The 15,588-nt window shown below is 45.4% G+C and overlaps 1 protein-coding gene across 1 annotated transcript; it reads left to right on the forward strand.

Moving 5' to 3' along the window:
• Nucleotides 1–1,396: 1,396 nt before the first annotated feature.
• Nucleotides 1,397–15,342, forward strand: LOC138961167 (nuclear receptor subfamily 2 group E member 1-like). The gene is made up of 7 exons (XM_070332767.1): nucleotides 1,397–1,580; nucleotides 5,791–5,871; nucleotides 6,293–6,454; nucleotides 9,112–9,353; nucleotides 10,162–10,308; nucleotides 13,592–13,808; nucleotides 14,373–15,342. The coding sequence occupies exons 1-7, from the start codon at nucleotides 1,397–1,399 to the stop codon at nucleotides 14,618–14,620; spliced, it is 1,281 nt and encodes a 426-aa protein (XP_070188868.1). The 3' UTR covers nucleotides 14,621–15,342.
• Nucleotides 15,343–15,588: the final 246 nt, after the last annotated feature.

A 15,588-nucleotide genomic window follows, 5' to 3' on the forward strand; every position in this document is an offset into this window, starting at 1 on the left:
GATCGCCGAAAAATTCTGTACACCTAAAAAACCTAGAACATCTCTCATAGGACAGTGATGATAAGCAACAGGCAAGCGTCTTTCAGATCGATGAAGAAATATTTACACTTGCTGGCCATTTTTGACACTTACTAGCCCTACTGCTGTGCGCGTAATGCTGCGTATCGCTTCTAGCTTTCGACTGACTGGCCAGAGTCAAAGAAAAGATACACAGTCCATGCTTCGATCTGTCCAGTGCCTTCGAGCCTCGCTCAATGATTTCCCTTCCGATCTATATGATCTTTACTTTCATGAAACGTCTAAAACTCTGTTTTCATAGAGGTCTGTGTGCGTGCGTGCGTGTGTGTGTGTGTGTGTGTGTGTGTGTGTGTGTGTGTGTGTGTGTGTGTGTGTGTGTGTGTGTGTGTGTGTGTGTGTGTGTGTGTGTGTGTGTGCGCTCTCTCTCTCTCTCTCTCTCTCCCTCTCTCTCTCTCTCTCTCTCTCTATCTATCTTTCCACAAAAAGATAACTGTATTATCCATCTGATGCATACGTAAGATTGCAAAATAGCTAGAAAACGATCTATGATCAATTCCCCCCATTCCGCCTCATTCTCACATTCTCACGTTATGTGTATCTCTTCCTCCCCAACCTTTGCCCTCTATCTGTCAGGCCCGCGTGCGTAAGAGTGGGAATCGTTGCAGCATCTTTGTGCTATAGATCTATGCTCAGCCCCCACCCCCTCCCCTTCTCCCTACCTTTTGTCTATTCTCACACCTTTCCGGCCGTCATCTCTCCCAGTTCAGTCTCAGTTCTCTCTCCCTCCCTCCTCACTCCTTCCGTCTCTCCTCTGTCTGTCTGTCTGTCTGTCTGTCTGTCTCTCTCTCTGTCTGTCTCTCTGTCTGTCTGTCTGTCTGTCTGTCTGTCTCTCTCTCTCTCTCTCTCTCTCTCTCTCTCTTACCCTTTGTCCATCCCAAATCATTCACTCCATCTCCCCCCCTCCACACACACACACAGTCCCTCTCCCATTACAGAAGCTGGCCAAGCAGTCCAACTTCACGTCGACATCATGGGCACAACAAGCCACCGCCGTCTGCCGATCCCCTGGAATTTTCTCAGGACTTCAAAGCTCCCCGCAAGGCAGAATTAAAAGCTTTTTGGGGCGGGAGAGAGGCGAGAGACGTTTTTTTGGCGAAAAGCTGAGGCTCATTACAGGGCAAAGCGAGCGGAGGAGGCAGCAGGGATCGATGGCGTAGGATGACGGCGAAGAAGGGCCCGAGAAGTGGGCCCAGAAGACAACCCCCTAGTGACGCGAGCAAGAGGGAGGGGAGCAGCAGAAACTTTTCTCTTCTCCTCTGAAGAGGAGGGGCGGCGGGCACTCAGCGGTGATTGGGAGAGGCGGGGGGTCGGTGCCAGAATGCCAGGATGGCCGCGGAGCCGGGGACTCTTTGGCTGGTGGGAAGCTAGGCGTCATCACAGCCCTGTCACTCAGCCGCCATTGTTTCTCTCCGCTTCCCCGCCACCAAGCAAGGAAGGGAAAGAGGCTGCAAGCCTTCCCTGTGAAGTGGGTTCCATTCGATTGATGACGAGGTCTATAGCTGGTTGGTTGGGTGATCCGAATCTGCTGTCCTCCGCCACCAAGGAGAAAGATTTTCTTTCTATGTTCTGTAAGGAACTTCTTTTTCTTCTTCTTCCATCATGGGCTTAAACTCCCACGTTCACTCGTGTTTTTGCACGAGTTGGTTTTTACGTGTATGACCGTTTTTACCCCGCTATTCAGACAGCCATACGCCGCTTTCGGGGGATGCAACGAACTGTTTTCCAAGACTTTAATCAGCAAATAAGAATGAACAGAGAATAAAGCTCAGACATGGCATATCTCCGCAATATCGCGGAAAAAGGCGAAAATAATTGCTTTAGGAGAAGGGCAGAACATAGTGTACTAAACAAATTTTTAATTTTGTTTCATAGTGAAAACCTCTTTCAGCACAGGATCATGGATATATATATAGCTTCCCTGAGAAATGATTTCTATGGATCACAAGAAGGGTTTAGGCTTGTCGTCAGCCATTGGCATTTGTCATGATAAAACGGACGAATGTTAAGTTACGTTATACGTCAGGATTGGAACAGATTGAGCCCTCAGTTCTGCAGATGCCCAATGATTTTACATACTCTGCGTACTGATTATATCATGATTTGGTAATATGGCCAACATTGTATTTGTAGTTTGTCGTGTAATCTGTGTGTGCCGACCAATTGGTTCATTTTGTTATCTCAGGTTCTAAGTACTCAACAAGGAGTTCATATTTGTTGCTGAAGTCCAGTGCTAAAAACAACTTTCTAAGGCTTGCTGTGAGTGAGGAGCCAGCAACTTTGGAACTTTGATCTGCACTATTCAGAAGCTGTTGTGATGAAGAAAAAAACACCCACAAAAACGTGAAAGGCAACAGTAACATATATACGCTTCCATAGTTCTCGATCACTGAGATCTACCTCCAGATCCTCGTTCTCTTCAGAAAGTTTTTATAAGAACGACACAACTTACAAACGTTACCCAAACTATGATAATATACACAAATCAACGAGAAGGGAAAACCAACAAACTTAAAGCGCACACGAAAGGAAAAACATTCTGCATACATGTCTTTCCCGAGTGGCCATCGGAAAATCCAAACTTTAACAAGTTAGGAAAAAAAAACATGCATGGAAAAAAAGTGCATAACATCATAAACAGACAAAAAACAACCAAGATGAATGTCTTTTCTGAGCACCACCCTTGGCAGTGCACCGGTATCTCAAGAAGCGCCGATGCAGCACAAGAAGGAGCTAGGAGAAGAATGGCGAGAGAGGTGTCCGTGAAGAGGAGCGAACGCAAGCCGCATGGTGTCGCCACTCGCCCTACAAATTGGACATTGCCAGGGCCATCAGCAAGCCGATCAAGCGAGGCTTTACAGGCAATCGCCTTCCTTCCCTTCACCCCATCTAGCGATCGCTTTAAAAAAAACTTTTCTCTGTGGCTGAAGCGCTCATATTCTCCTCACCCACCCCTTCTCTTAACTCCTTTCTTCCCAATCTAGCGATCACTTTAAAAAAACAAAAACATTTTACTCTGTGATGGAAGCGCTCATATTCTTCTCACCCACCCCTCATCTTAACTCCCTTTTCACCCAACTATAGCGATCATTTTTTCTACTTTTGTCTGAGGCTGAGTTGCTCACATTCTCTCCTTCAAGCTTTAACACCCCATGCACCTGCCCCTCCTGAGCAATATCTTCTGTACGAGTCGCTCACTTTCTCCTGGTTCAACCCTCCAATCCACACACTCATTCCCTCGGCTCCTTTACTACCCCATCAAGCGATCTCTTTTTCTACTTTTCTGGCCTAGTCGCTTGAATTTCCCCCCCCCCCCCCCCACTCTCTTCTTCTACCTCGATCAAACCCTTATTATCAACCCGATATTTTGTGCTTCACGAGCCAGTCGCTTCTTTTCTTTCCGATCAAGCAGCTCGTCTCTTTTCACATTCCTGGCCGAGTCGCTTAAATCACCCACCACCCCGTCACCCACTCTCCAATTCCTTTATCAACTCGATCCCGTTTTTTTTTTGCTTTACACGCCAGTAGCTTCTTTCTATTTCCCAGGCCGAGTCCCTTAAATATCCCTTCCCCTTTGCTCCCTTCCACCTCATCCTCAAACCAAGTCCCTTGATCAACTCCATCCCGATTTTTTTCTCTCGCTTTACAGGCCAGTAGCTTCTTCTTGTCCTCTCCTCTCCTCTCTTAAGCTCTCATCTCCCCTTTTCCCCCACAATCATCCCATGCCTACAGGCTGCATGCGCCGAAGCCCCCTAAAAAACCTTTTTTCAACGGAAAGTTCGATTTCTGTGGCAAATTGCTTCTTGTGGCGACAAATTACGAGGGACCGTGTCAAGCCAGCTGGGCGTAACTCGGAGGAGCTGAAAGGGAGGAAAAGCTTTTCACTCTACCTGATGGCTCTGCCGCTCAGGGCAGTCCACTTTAATTGGGGTCCTCCCTCCTCGCCCCGTCCCCCCACCCCCCTTCACCCCAGCCTCCCTTAACAGATCGATCTCTTGCTTGCGTTGCCCATCAAAAAACGCCAAGATTCGCCGCGGCCGTCACCGCGAAGGATCATGACATGTGGTGGCTGTTAAGGAAGAAGGAGGATTGAAGATTGAGGCGAGTATTCATTGCAAGGCCAAGAAAGAAGAAGATCTAAAAAAAATCATGACATGATGTGGAAGATTGAGATGATTATTCATTGCAACACCAAGAAAGAATCGTAAGAATCATGACATGTGGTAGCTGCTCTGTAAGAAGAAGGGTTGCAAATTGAGCCGGCAAGTATTCATTGCAAGGCCAAGAAAGAAGAAGAAGATCGATGCGAGTATGTTTTGCAATACCAAGGAAGAAGAAGAGGATCGTGGTGAATATGCATTGCAAGGCCACGAAAGAAGAAGTTATGTCTCATGTGCAAGACAACTTTTTGTCCTATTACTCTTCCTTCTTGTCCTGTATTGTGGTAAAAAGAGCCCACCCTTTCTTCCTTCCTACCCGTCCACCTACCCAGTTTTCTGTTCTGGTGATGGTCCATTTTTGGCGACAATTTTTCATTTCATTGACTCTACTTTATTATCCCAATGCAGGTAAATTCGGGTCACTTCCTCCCAGTGGAAAGCTAGCAGCGACTCTTGTTGCTACCCAGGTGTACGCGTGTTCAGGTGTAATCAGCCACCTGCACTTATGGCAGAATGACCAAGGTCTTTTACGTGCCACTGTGGTGACACGGGGATGGGACATGGATACCGTCTCTGAGTCTGCACATACAGTTGACCCGTGTCCGTCCCTGCCAGGATTCGAACCTGCGACCTTAGGATGACAAGTCCAGTGCTCTACCAACTGAGCTACCTGACCTTGTAAACCTTCTTACCGTTATTACTCTGTCCGCGATCGATCCGCGAGGAATTTGTTTCGCTCGTTTTGTCTGTGTCTGATTCCCTGTCTCTCTGCGTCTATCTACATATAGCTGGATCTGCAACTATAATTTTGTTTCTTGTACAACAAAAAACAGATTCTTGTAAGAATAAAGAATACTTGCGTGGCAACACGACCCGCTTCTTATCACTCTGAACAACCCTTTATTGGAGAAGCTCTCTAAGAGGGCTTTCCGCCGCAAGTAAGCTTATAGCGAACACATTTGAAATACATGCTTGCCATAATTATACTCCAAAGACATGTTTGACAGCTCAAAGCAGGATTTCAAAAGACTGTCGTCTTGTCCGACCGGACAAGCGCATGCTCGAAACAAGTAACTTGACTTCCCGTCCTGGTTTTCATCGAGATAACTTGTTTCCCCTTTCCTGCGAGTTGTTTCACCGGTTGTGTTTGTTGGTTAAAGCTTCTGGAACTAGAGCTTCGTATTTCCTTTGACACCAGGCCACGCAAACTTGAATTGACATGCACACAAACAAGGCTGCACATAAGCAAGTATGCACACACGAGAAATTAAGCAAACGGGAGTGCTGTAAAGCCTAATTTACACCAACATCCAACACTCAAAGCATCATGAATATCAAGAAAAGACTAAACAAAATAAAAACTGGCACAACAGTCAACTTGTCCCCTACAAGCTATGTCCTTTGTTTTTAATGTGCTCGTTTGTTTGCTTGTTTGGTTTGCTTGGTTTTGTTTTGTTTTGTTGTTTGTGTGTGTGTGTGTGTGTGTGTGTGTGTGTGTGTGTGTGTGTGTGTGTGTAACAATCCATTTACAAGATATGTTTGATTGTTTCAACAGGCGACAGACTGCTGGACATTCCGTGCAAAGTGTGTGGAGACAGAAGTTCGGGCAAGCACTATGGCATCTACAGTTGTGATGGTGAGTCTTCCTTTCTATATGTCGTCCTTTTTGTTAATGCTGCATACTATGCTGCTGTTGGTGAAGTTCTTGTCCTTCTTGTTATTGTTACTTTTTGGTGGCTGTATACAGACTTTGATTGATTTAAACACATTGTTTCTTCCCAGTCATTGATAAAGGTCAAGGTCGGCAGCAATATCTTCATTTTGGGGGGCTGTTGAAATCAGTGTTGCCATTTTTTTCACGGCCATCGAAGTCAAGGCATAAACTGTCCATGGTGATCGTTGGTATAATGACTACGACAGCAACGACGACGATAATGATGACGGCGACAGTGACGCTGCTCACCCCCTCCATCCAATCATCACTAAACCCATGACAATCTACAACCGCCCAATATTTGAGGTCTTCATTTAAAATGTGTGTGGCAATTTTCATGCAGGTTGTTCAGGGTTCTTCAAGCGCAGCATTCACAAGGGCCGCGTGTACACGTGCAAGGCGCAGGGCGAGCTGAAGGGAAGGTGTCCTATAGACAAGACGCACCGCAATCAGTGTCGGGCATGCAGGCTGGCTCGCTGCTTCCAGGCGGACATGAACAAGGATGGTGAGTAACAGTAGTTACACTATACAACTGCCAAATACACAAGAAGCACGTGCATGGCACAGGGCGAGCTGAAGGGAAGGTGTCCTATAGACAAGACGCACCGCAATCAGTGTAGGGCATGCAGGCTGGCTCGCTGCTTCCAGGCGGACATGAACAAGGATGGTGAGTAACAGTAGTTACACTATACAACTGCCAAATACACAAGAAGCACGTGCATGGCACAGGGCGAGCTGAAGGGAAGGTGTCCTATAGACAAGACGCACCGCAATCAGTGTAGGGCATGCAGGCTGGCTCGCTGCTTCCAGGCGGACATGTACAAGGATGGTGAGTTACAGTAGTTACACTATACAACTGCCAAATGCACAAGAAGCACGAGCATGGCACAGGGCGAGCTGAAGGGAAGGTGTCCTATAGACAAGACGCACCGCAATCAGTGTAGGGCATGCAGGCTGGCTCGCTGCTTCCAGGCGGACATGTACACAGGGTTCGTACAGGTCATGGAAAACCTGGAAAGTCATGGAATTTGATTTTTAATTTTCCAGGCCTGGAAAGTCATGGAATTTCAATTCAAGTCATGGAAAGTCATGGAATTTAACAAAAATAAGAAAGAAAAATTAACCTTTAGCACGCCAGCGGCGATTTTCGTTGCCCAGCCATCCCCCCCCCCCCCCCCCCCCCCCCCCACCCTTTGCCAGCCAGCAGCGATTTGCGTCGCCAGCACAAGGCTTGTTCGTATGACCAATTTCTCGTTCGTATTTGCATGCGAGAATAACGGTATTTTTAACGGCACTTGAGCCAAAGCGAGGCTCACTTCCTTCCGTTATCTCGTCGTGTCGTCTGCGCTGCATTTGAGTCGGTTTCGTCGAAGTTTTCTGCTTTTGTTTTTGCATCGATAAAGTACTTTAGCGCTTCGACAAGCAAGATGGAGGATGATGAGTTTGAAACTTTCTTTCGAGTTGTTTCTTGACAACAAAAAGTATGCGGAATTGGAACGAATTACCGAGGAAGATCTTCGCAATGAACTGTGTATCGCGGTGAAAAAAATGACAGTTCGTCAAGTCACAGTGACGGTTACGAAACGGAATTTACGAAAGTGCAGATGGATACAAACAGTGGCTGGTCCAGTTTAGTGAAATGACAGGACCAGCAAACATTACCGATAATCTGACTGCGTAGCAAATGCTTGACTTGCCTTGTCGAAGAGACACTGCGTAGAAACTGACTCAAATTCAGTGCAAAGCAAGCCAGTGTCAAAACTGGCAGTGACAAGACGTAAAAAGTTTGCATGTTCCGAAATGGCGAGCTGTGGATCTAGTCATGGAAAATGTTATTGAGGCTCATGGAAAGTCATGGAAAAGTCATGGAATTTTGTTTCTAAAAACCAGTGGGGACCCTCTGTACAAGGATGGTGAGTAACAGTAGTTACACTATACAACTGCCAAATGCACAAGAAGCACGAGCATGGCACAGGGCGAGCTGAAGGGAAGATGTCCTATAGATAAGACGAATAACAATCAGTATAGGGCATGCAGGCTGGCTCGCTGCTTCCAGGCGGACATGAACAAGGGTGGTGAGAATTTATGTTTTAGGGGTTGTTTACACAATGCTTACAACTTGTGCAAGATGGTGGGGTATATTGATTGAGGGGTACGGTATGTGTATTATACACCTTTGTTTCCGCATGTAACTGTAGTTTGGATAAAAGACGTATCGCAACCTGCGTAACTAAGGCATACAGGCTAGCTCGCTGCTTCCAGGCGGACACGAATAAGGATGCTGAGAATTTATGATTTAGGGGTTGTTTACACAATGCGATTATTGCAAGATGGAGAAAACTATTAATTAAGGGGTAGTTACACTATTCAATTTTAGCGGCAGGTAAACTGACCCATAGTAAGACAAATCGCAACCTGTGCAGAGCGTGTAAGATGGCGCGTTTCTTCCAGGCAGACATAAGAAGGGGTGTTAACAATTAACGATGTAGGGGTAGATACACCACTCCATTTTGCTGCATGTAATCAAAAACCCTGAATACTTGTATTTTTAGGGTCTATGTGGCAGCAAATACATGTCAACATTGTTTTAATAAGGTATTGTGAATGCTTTACAATTTATTGGCAAACCAGTTATCTGCAAAGCACCGTGGTCACAGGTAGGTCTATATAAAAAAAATGCGCTGCTGCATCTTTGATTTTCATCAAAAACATTACTTTTGTGTGTGAACATTTTAGTTTTACAACGATTTTCTTCTGCTTTATGTTTGCTCGTTCGCACCCGACAGTTATCGCGCTGACCATATCTCGAATCGGAGTTTCTGAACACTACAATTCCTATAGATTCCACAAATTCGGGTCGATTTGTCATGGTGCACAACAAACCACATAGTGATTATACTTGTTGAAAAAAATTCTGCCATACAAAATACCAGCAGGCATGCCAGGACAGCTTGCCAATTTTTCCCCAATATCATCAGATATCAAACAATAAAATACCAAACATTTCACGCGACACCTGAATTGTACAGTTCATATTTTGATCAGTCGAAAACGACTCCTTACGTCCTCACAGGTCTCGAAAATTATAAGGGCCTGTAACTGGTGATACACTAAAAAAAAGAAAGTTTTTATCATGTATCATCAATTTTGATTTATTTTCAGCAGTACAACACGAACGCGGCCCGAGGAAGCCCAAAATGAAACTAGGGGAGGTGGGACCGGACGGAAGCGGGATGGGGACCTCCACAGAAGGGGACACGCCCATGGATCTGACAGTGGGCGGGGCTTCCTCCAGGGGCGTGTTCCCCTACAAATTCCCCGTTCCCGAGCTCCCCGCCCCTCCCGACAACTCGCTGATGCTGATGGGTTATGTTCCCAGCTGGGGGGACGTTGTTCGTGTTCAGGTAAGAGATGTGGTGGGGTGGGATAGTTTGGTCTGGGAGAAGTGTGCGTGTGTGTGTGTGTGTGTGTGTGTGTGGGGTGAATGTGTGTGTTTGTGGGGGTGACTGTGTGTGTGTGGGGGTGAATGTGTGTGTGTGTGTGTGTGTGTGTGTGTGTGTGTGTGTGTGTGCGCGCGCGCGTCAGTGTGTGTTATTTTAGCAGGTTAGAGGACTGACGGTTCTGGAAGTTTATACTCAGGCCTCAACCCATAAACAGGGCGACAAATTCCAAACAAACAAAAATAAAAGTGTTAGGCCACAGGCCGGGGCAATTTTTTGATTCTGCGTCAACTTATACATCTGGGGAAGCATATCGGACATTTCAGTGTAGACATTCTAAAAGTAGTTTGAGAGGGATTCAACCATGGAGTCACCAATGACACCCTCAGCAACTCGATGCGTGCGTGCCTGTGCTTGTGTTTTTGTCTGTGTCACCCCTGTGTATCTACCTGTCTGTCTAACTCTGTCTCTCCTTCTACGTTAAAGTTGTTGTGCGTGTCCGCCGGTTTATTTGCACTCAACGCAAGAGGACGTTATGTGACCACAGACTATTGTCGAAAGTCCTTGGTATTGCTTAATCTGTTATTTCTATTTCTATAATAGCGACAGTTTTGCCTATTGTTACATCTTTCATTCATATTTCTCTTAAAAGCTTTTGGTATTGTTTAATCTTTCATTTATATTTTGCATAGCGAATGCTCTTATTTCTTGTTGTTCTATCTGTCACGTTCATTTCTCATAATAAGATCGCTTGTCTTTGTTGCACGTGCAGGCTCCATCGGCCTTCCAGCCTCCTATCGGCACAATGGTGACCTTGCAGCATGACCTTTTCCAAGAGGTCATGGCCAGGCTGCTCTTCACGCTAGTCACGTGGGTCAGACAGATTCCAGCCTTCCTCGTTCTACCGCAGTCAGACCAGGTCAGCATTCACCAATAAGAATCGTAGACCAGATAATGTATCCAGTGTGAACTGCCGAATATTTGAATAGACCAAACCTTAGAATCGGTGTTGCCAGCGTTATCAATGTCATCGAAGACTGCAGACTACAGTCGTAAGACATTATTCTGTTTTAAACATTATGGGACTCCGTATGGCTATCATGCTGAAATCTGAAATCCACCTTCTGTACTACCACCCCCTCCATTTTGTGATTGTTTGCGTATCAGGTACCGTTTTTACATTTAGTCAAGTTTTGACTAAATGTTTTAACGTAGAGGGGGAATCGAGACGAGGGTCGTGGTGTATGTGTGTGTGTGTGGTGTGTGTGTGTGTGTGTGTGTGTGTGTGTGTGTGTGTGTCTGTCTGTCTGTCTGTCTGTCTGTCTGTCTGTCTGTCTGTCTGTCTGTGCGTGTGTGTGTAGAGCGATTCAGACTAAACTACTGGACTGATCTTTATGAAATTTTACATGAGAGTTCCTGGGAATGATATCCCCGGATGTTTTTTTCTTTTTTTCGATAAATGTCTTTGATGAGGTCATATCCGGCTTTTTGTAAAAGTTGAGGCGGTATTGTCACACCCTCATTTTTCAATCAAATTGATTGAAATTTTGGTCAAGCAATCTTCGACGAAGGCCGGACTTCGGTATTGCATTTCAGCTTGGTGGCTTAAAAATTAATTAATGACTTTGGTCATTAAAAATTTGAAAATTGTAAAAAAAAATGTTTTTTTTTATAAAACGATCCACATTTACGTTCATCTTATTCATCATCATTTCCTGATTCCAAAAACATATAAATATGTTATATTTGGATTAAAAACAAGCTCTGAAAATTAAAAATATAAAAATTATGATCAAAATAAAATTTTCTAAATCAAATTAAAAACACTTTCATCTTATTCCTTGTCGGTTCCTGATTCCAAAAACATATAGATATGATATGTTTGGATTAAAAACACGCTCAGAAAGTTAAACCGAAGAGAGGTACAGTAAAGCGTGCTATGAAGCACAACGCAACCGCTACCGCGCCAAACAGGCTCGTCACTTTCACTGCCTTTTGCACTAGCGGCGGACTACGTTCAGTTTCATTCTGTGAGTTCCACAGCTTGACTAAATGTAGTAATTTCGCCTTACGCGACTTGTTCTGTTTGTTATCGTTGTCTGAAATGAGTAAATGTATTTAGTCCGCCATCATGTTAACCTTTGTTATGTACATACCAGGATTACTTAAAATAAGCATTATATGCTTGAGTTAGTTATCTTAAAAAACATGTATTGTTTTTCTCATGTTACAAATTAAATAAAGTTTTGTTTCAACCAAATCCAAGACAAGCTCTCTGACCAGGGGTGTGCCGGAAGATAAAAAGAAAAGGTTCTGAATCATGATCAAGCAGATACATTACAATCAACATCCCATGGTACTGATGGCTATGAAATGTGCCGTCTGCACTCCATATTGGTCCAATTATACATAACTATACACATCCCGCTAGACGTAACAATGTTGACCAGTCACTTAAACAAGTTTATGCCAACGAAAAAGTGACCTATTAAACGTTATTTCAGACACAATTGTTGACGTTAAGCTCTGTTTCTGTTAGGTTTTCAACATGACTTTTTTAATCGTTATTTCAGACACAGTTGCTGACGCCAAGCTTTGTACAGTTGTAAACTCAGAGGCAAAAGAAACGCAAATGCTGCAGTGAAGATGGGTTACCCATGAATTTTAATGTCGAATTAATTATTTCGGGTTAACAATAACAAGGAAACGAATTGACCGATACAAAAACCATACGGAAAAGTGTATCATTGGGATGAGAGCATGACGTGCCATGTTCCACTGAACACTGTTTGAAGACTGTTGAAAGTCAAAAGCGTGTTGCTCCTCCCTGGGCGTTGATGACTGTGGCGCACCTCCGGTACATGGAGAGGACGAGGTGATTAATTTGCTGCTGAGGGACCTGAGCCCACACCTGGGTCACGGCAGCACGCAGTTCTGCTGCTGTGCGGGGCCTCCGGGCAAGGGCATTAGTCCTTCTTTGCATGATGTCCCAAAAGTGTTCGATTGGGTTGAGATCCGGAGATCGAGCAGGATGAGGCAGAAGGTTCACGCTGTTGTGACGCAACATGTCCTGGGTAGCACGTGCAGTATGGGGACGGGCATTGTCTTGTTGGAACAGGCAGTTCCGGTACCTCTGGACAAATGGAACCACATAGGGACGCAGGACTTGATTGATGTAGCGGTCTGCCTTGACACCATTCCCACGACCTTGGCCGACGTTCTGAAAGACGACAGGTCCTACTCGCTAATTGACACCAATGGCGCCCCATATCATGACGCTGGCACCTCCCCATCGATCATGCTGCAGGATGTTATTGTTAGCAAACCGCTGTCCAGGTCTTCGCCAGATCCGGACACGCCCATCGCCAGGTTCCAGGCAAAAGCGCTTCTCGTCCGAAAAAAGAACCCTCCGCCAGTCCCGATGGCGCCAGTGGGCATGCTGCTGGGCCCAGGCTAGACGATCCAGGCGATGCTGAGCTGTCAATACAGGACGTCGAGCAGGACGCCGATTTACCAGGTTCTGCCCACCAAGGCGTCGGCGTAGAGTTCTTTCTGGCACTGACGGGTTGTCCATGCACCCCAAATGTGTTACGGGCTGTGTTGGCGGCAGTTTCGAATGCATCTCGCTGGTGTTGATGGACAAGATGGCGATCTTGTCGGGCTGTTGTTACCCGGGGTCTGCCACGTCCTGGTAAGTCGCAGGTACTGTTATTGGCATGACAACGTTGCTGCAGGCGATAAACCATGGTGACATTTACTCCAAATGCCCTATACAACTTGCTGAACTGATTGTCTGGCATCAAGTCTCCCGATCGCCTGTTGGCGCTGATCTGGTGATAGTCTAGGCATCGCGCCTGTGTCGCAGAAATGAATGTTGTAACAGTTTTGTGAGTACGGTACAGCTTGCCTGAACACTCTGAACACGAAAAGCTGCTTTTTCACATTGTGCATGAGCTGAAAGTGGTCCCCATGACGGTTTGGGATCCCCGTCAACAAGACCTCACGTGTGACCCAGATAACGGCAAACACGGTTCTGACAAGATAAGACCGCTAAAACAACACGTGCAGAACATGCTAGTATCATTATTTTATTTTTATTTCAAGTCCATAAAGGTTTAATTAACGAATCCTTTATTTGCGTTTTTTTTGCCTCCGAGTATATCTTTTGATTGTTCAAAGCGACTTTTTAATCGTTATTTCAGACACAATTGTTGACGTCCAGCTGGAAGGATCTGTTTCTACTGGGGCTGGTGCAGTGGGGTTTGTCTCTGGAGGCCAGCAGTCGCATGATTGACACCTGTAGATCACTGTCACGTGACGAGCGCGAGAAGCTCACAGATATCCTCACGCGCATGCGCGAGCTCAACCTTGACCCTACAGAGTTTACCTGCCTGAAGGCCGTTCTCCTCTTTGGACCAGGTAACTTTGATGGCTTATTTTAAGATATGATTAGTTTTCACTTTTTAAAAAGGAGTGGTTGGCAATGAGCAAGATGACAAATTGAAGATTTTTGGAAATGTACCCATAGATGACATTTTCACAGATGACATTAACTAGAGCTAATGAGGGCATCACACAATCTCTGTTTACTGTTATAAAAAAAGAGCACATTTTGTGCACATTACCAAGCGATTTTGAATAGTCGAAGTAGATAGACCAGAAATAGAGAGGGAGAATGAGCAAAAGTGGCCGTTGTCTGAATTAACTAACTCACTTTCTAACTAACTCACTCACTCACTCGATAGCTAACGTGTGAGTGTCTGATTAACTGCCTGGCGGACCGACCAACTACCTGACCGACTAACTATCCAATTCTCTCTCTCTCTCTCTCTCTCTCTCTCTCTCTCTCTCTCTCTCTCTCTCTCTCTCTCTCTCTCTCTCCAACACCATCCCTTTACCTCTCTTACTCACTACCTAACCAATTAACCGACTAACTATCACGCTCTCTCTCCCCTCCCACACCAACTCTCCACTCCTCGACAGACAGCGGCAGCCTGGCAGAGAGGAAGCAAGTGGAGGCCTTGCAGGAGCAGGCCCAGCTGATGCTGACGGAGCACGTGCACCTGGTCAATCCGCGCCAGGTCGTGCGTGTCGGTCGTCTGCTCCTGCTGCCCGCCAAGCTGCACTCTATCCCCAGCGCCACTGTGGAGCGCACTTTCTTCCGCGGCCTGGTCGGGGCTGCCTCCATCCCTAAGCTGATCGGCAACATTCTTCACTCTGACATCGTGTAGATGTTGGCATTGGCAACATTCTTTACTCTGACACCTTGTAGTGTTTAAAAGATTTACATTTAGAGACTATGTATACGCATCTACTTCCGTGGCCTGGTCGGGGCGGCCTCCATCCCTACTAAGCTGGTCTGCAACATTCTTCACTCTGACATCGTGCAGATGCTGACATCGGCAACATCCTTCACTCTGACATCGTGTAGGCTTGTGAAGATTGACATTGAAAAACAGGCAGACAGCTAATGTCCAAAATCCAGAATTCAAAAACAAGAATGTCTTGGTGCTTTTTTCTCATAAAAAAGCGTCCCATTAATTAACATTTATTATCTTGTTTTTGGATTCTAAACTGACATTGGCATTGGCAACATCGTGTACTCTGACATCGTGTAGATGTTGATCATTCATTAACTTGACATTGGTAACACTCTTCATTCTGACATCTTGTATATAGTGTTTAACAGATTGTCATTCAGAGACTATACACACCTTCTTCCGCGGCCTGGTCGGGGCGGCATCCATCCCTAAGCTGATCGGCAACATCCTTCACTCTGTCATCGCGTAGACTTGTGAAGATTAAATGATATTGAAAAACAGACAGACTGCTAACGTAAACAAATCCAGAATTCAAAAACCAGAATGTCTTCTTTTTTTGTCATAAATAAAGCGTTCCATTAACTAATGCTTGTTTTTGTGTGTGTGTGGTTTTTTTTTTTTTTTTTTGGGGGGGGGGGGGGGTTCTAAACTGACATTGGCATTGGCAACATCGTGTACTCTGATATCGTGTAGATTTTGATCATTCATTAACGTGACATTGGCAATATCCTGCAATCTGACATCGTGTAAAGTTTGTGAACTAACTTGACATTGATAATGTTCTACACTCCCACATCGTGCAGACTTTTCAAGATTAAGTTAACTGGAATTGACATTGGCAACATCTTGCGTTCTGACATCGTGTAGATGTTGATAAT

Source organism: Littorina saxatilis, linkage group LG3 (genome assembly GCF_037325665.1).
Source record: "Littorina saxatilis isolate snail1 linkage group LG3, US_GU_Lsax_2.0, whole genome shotgun sequence".
Taxonomy (NCBI): domain Eukaryota; kingdom Metazoa; phylum Mollusca; class Gastropoda; order Littorinimorpha; family Littorinidae; genus Littorina; species Littorina saxatilis.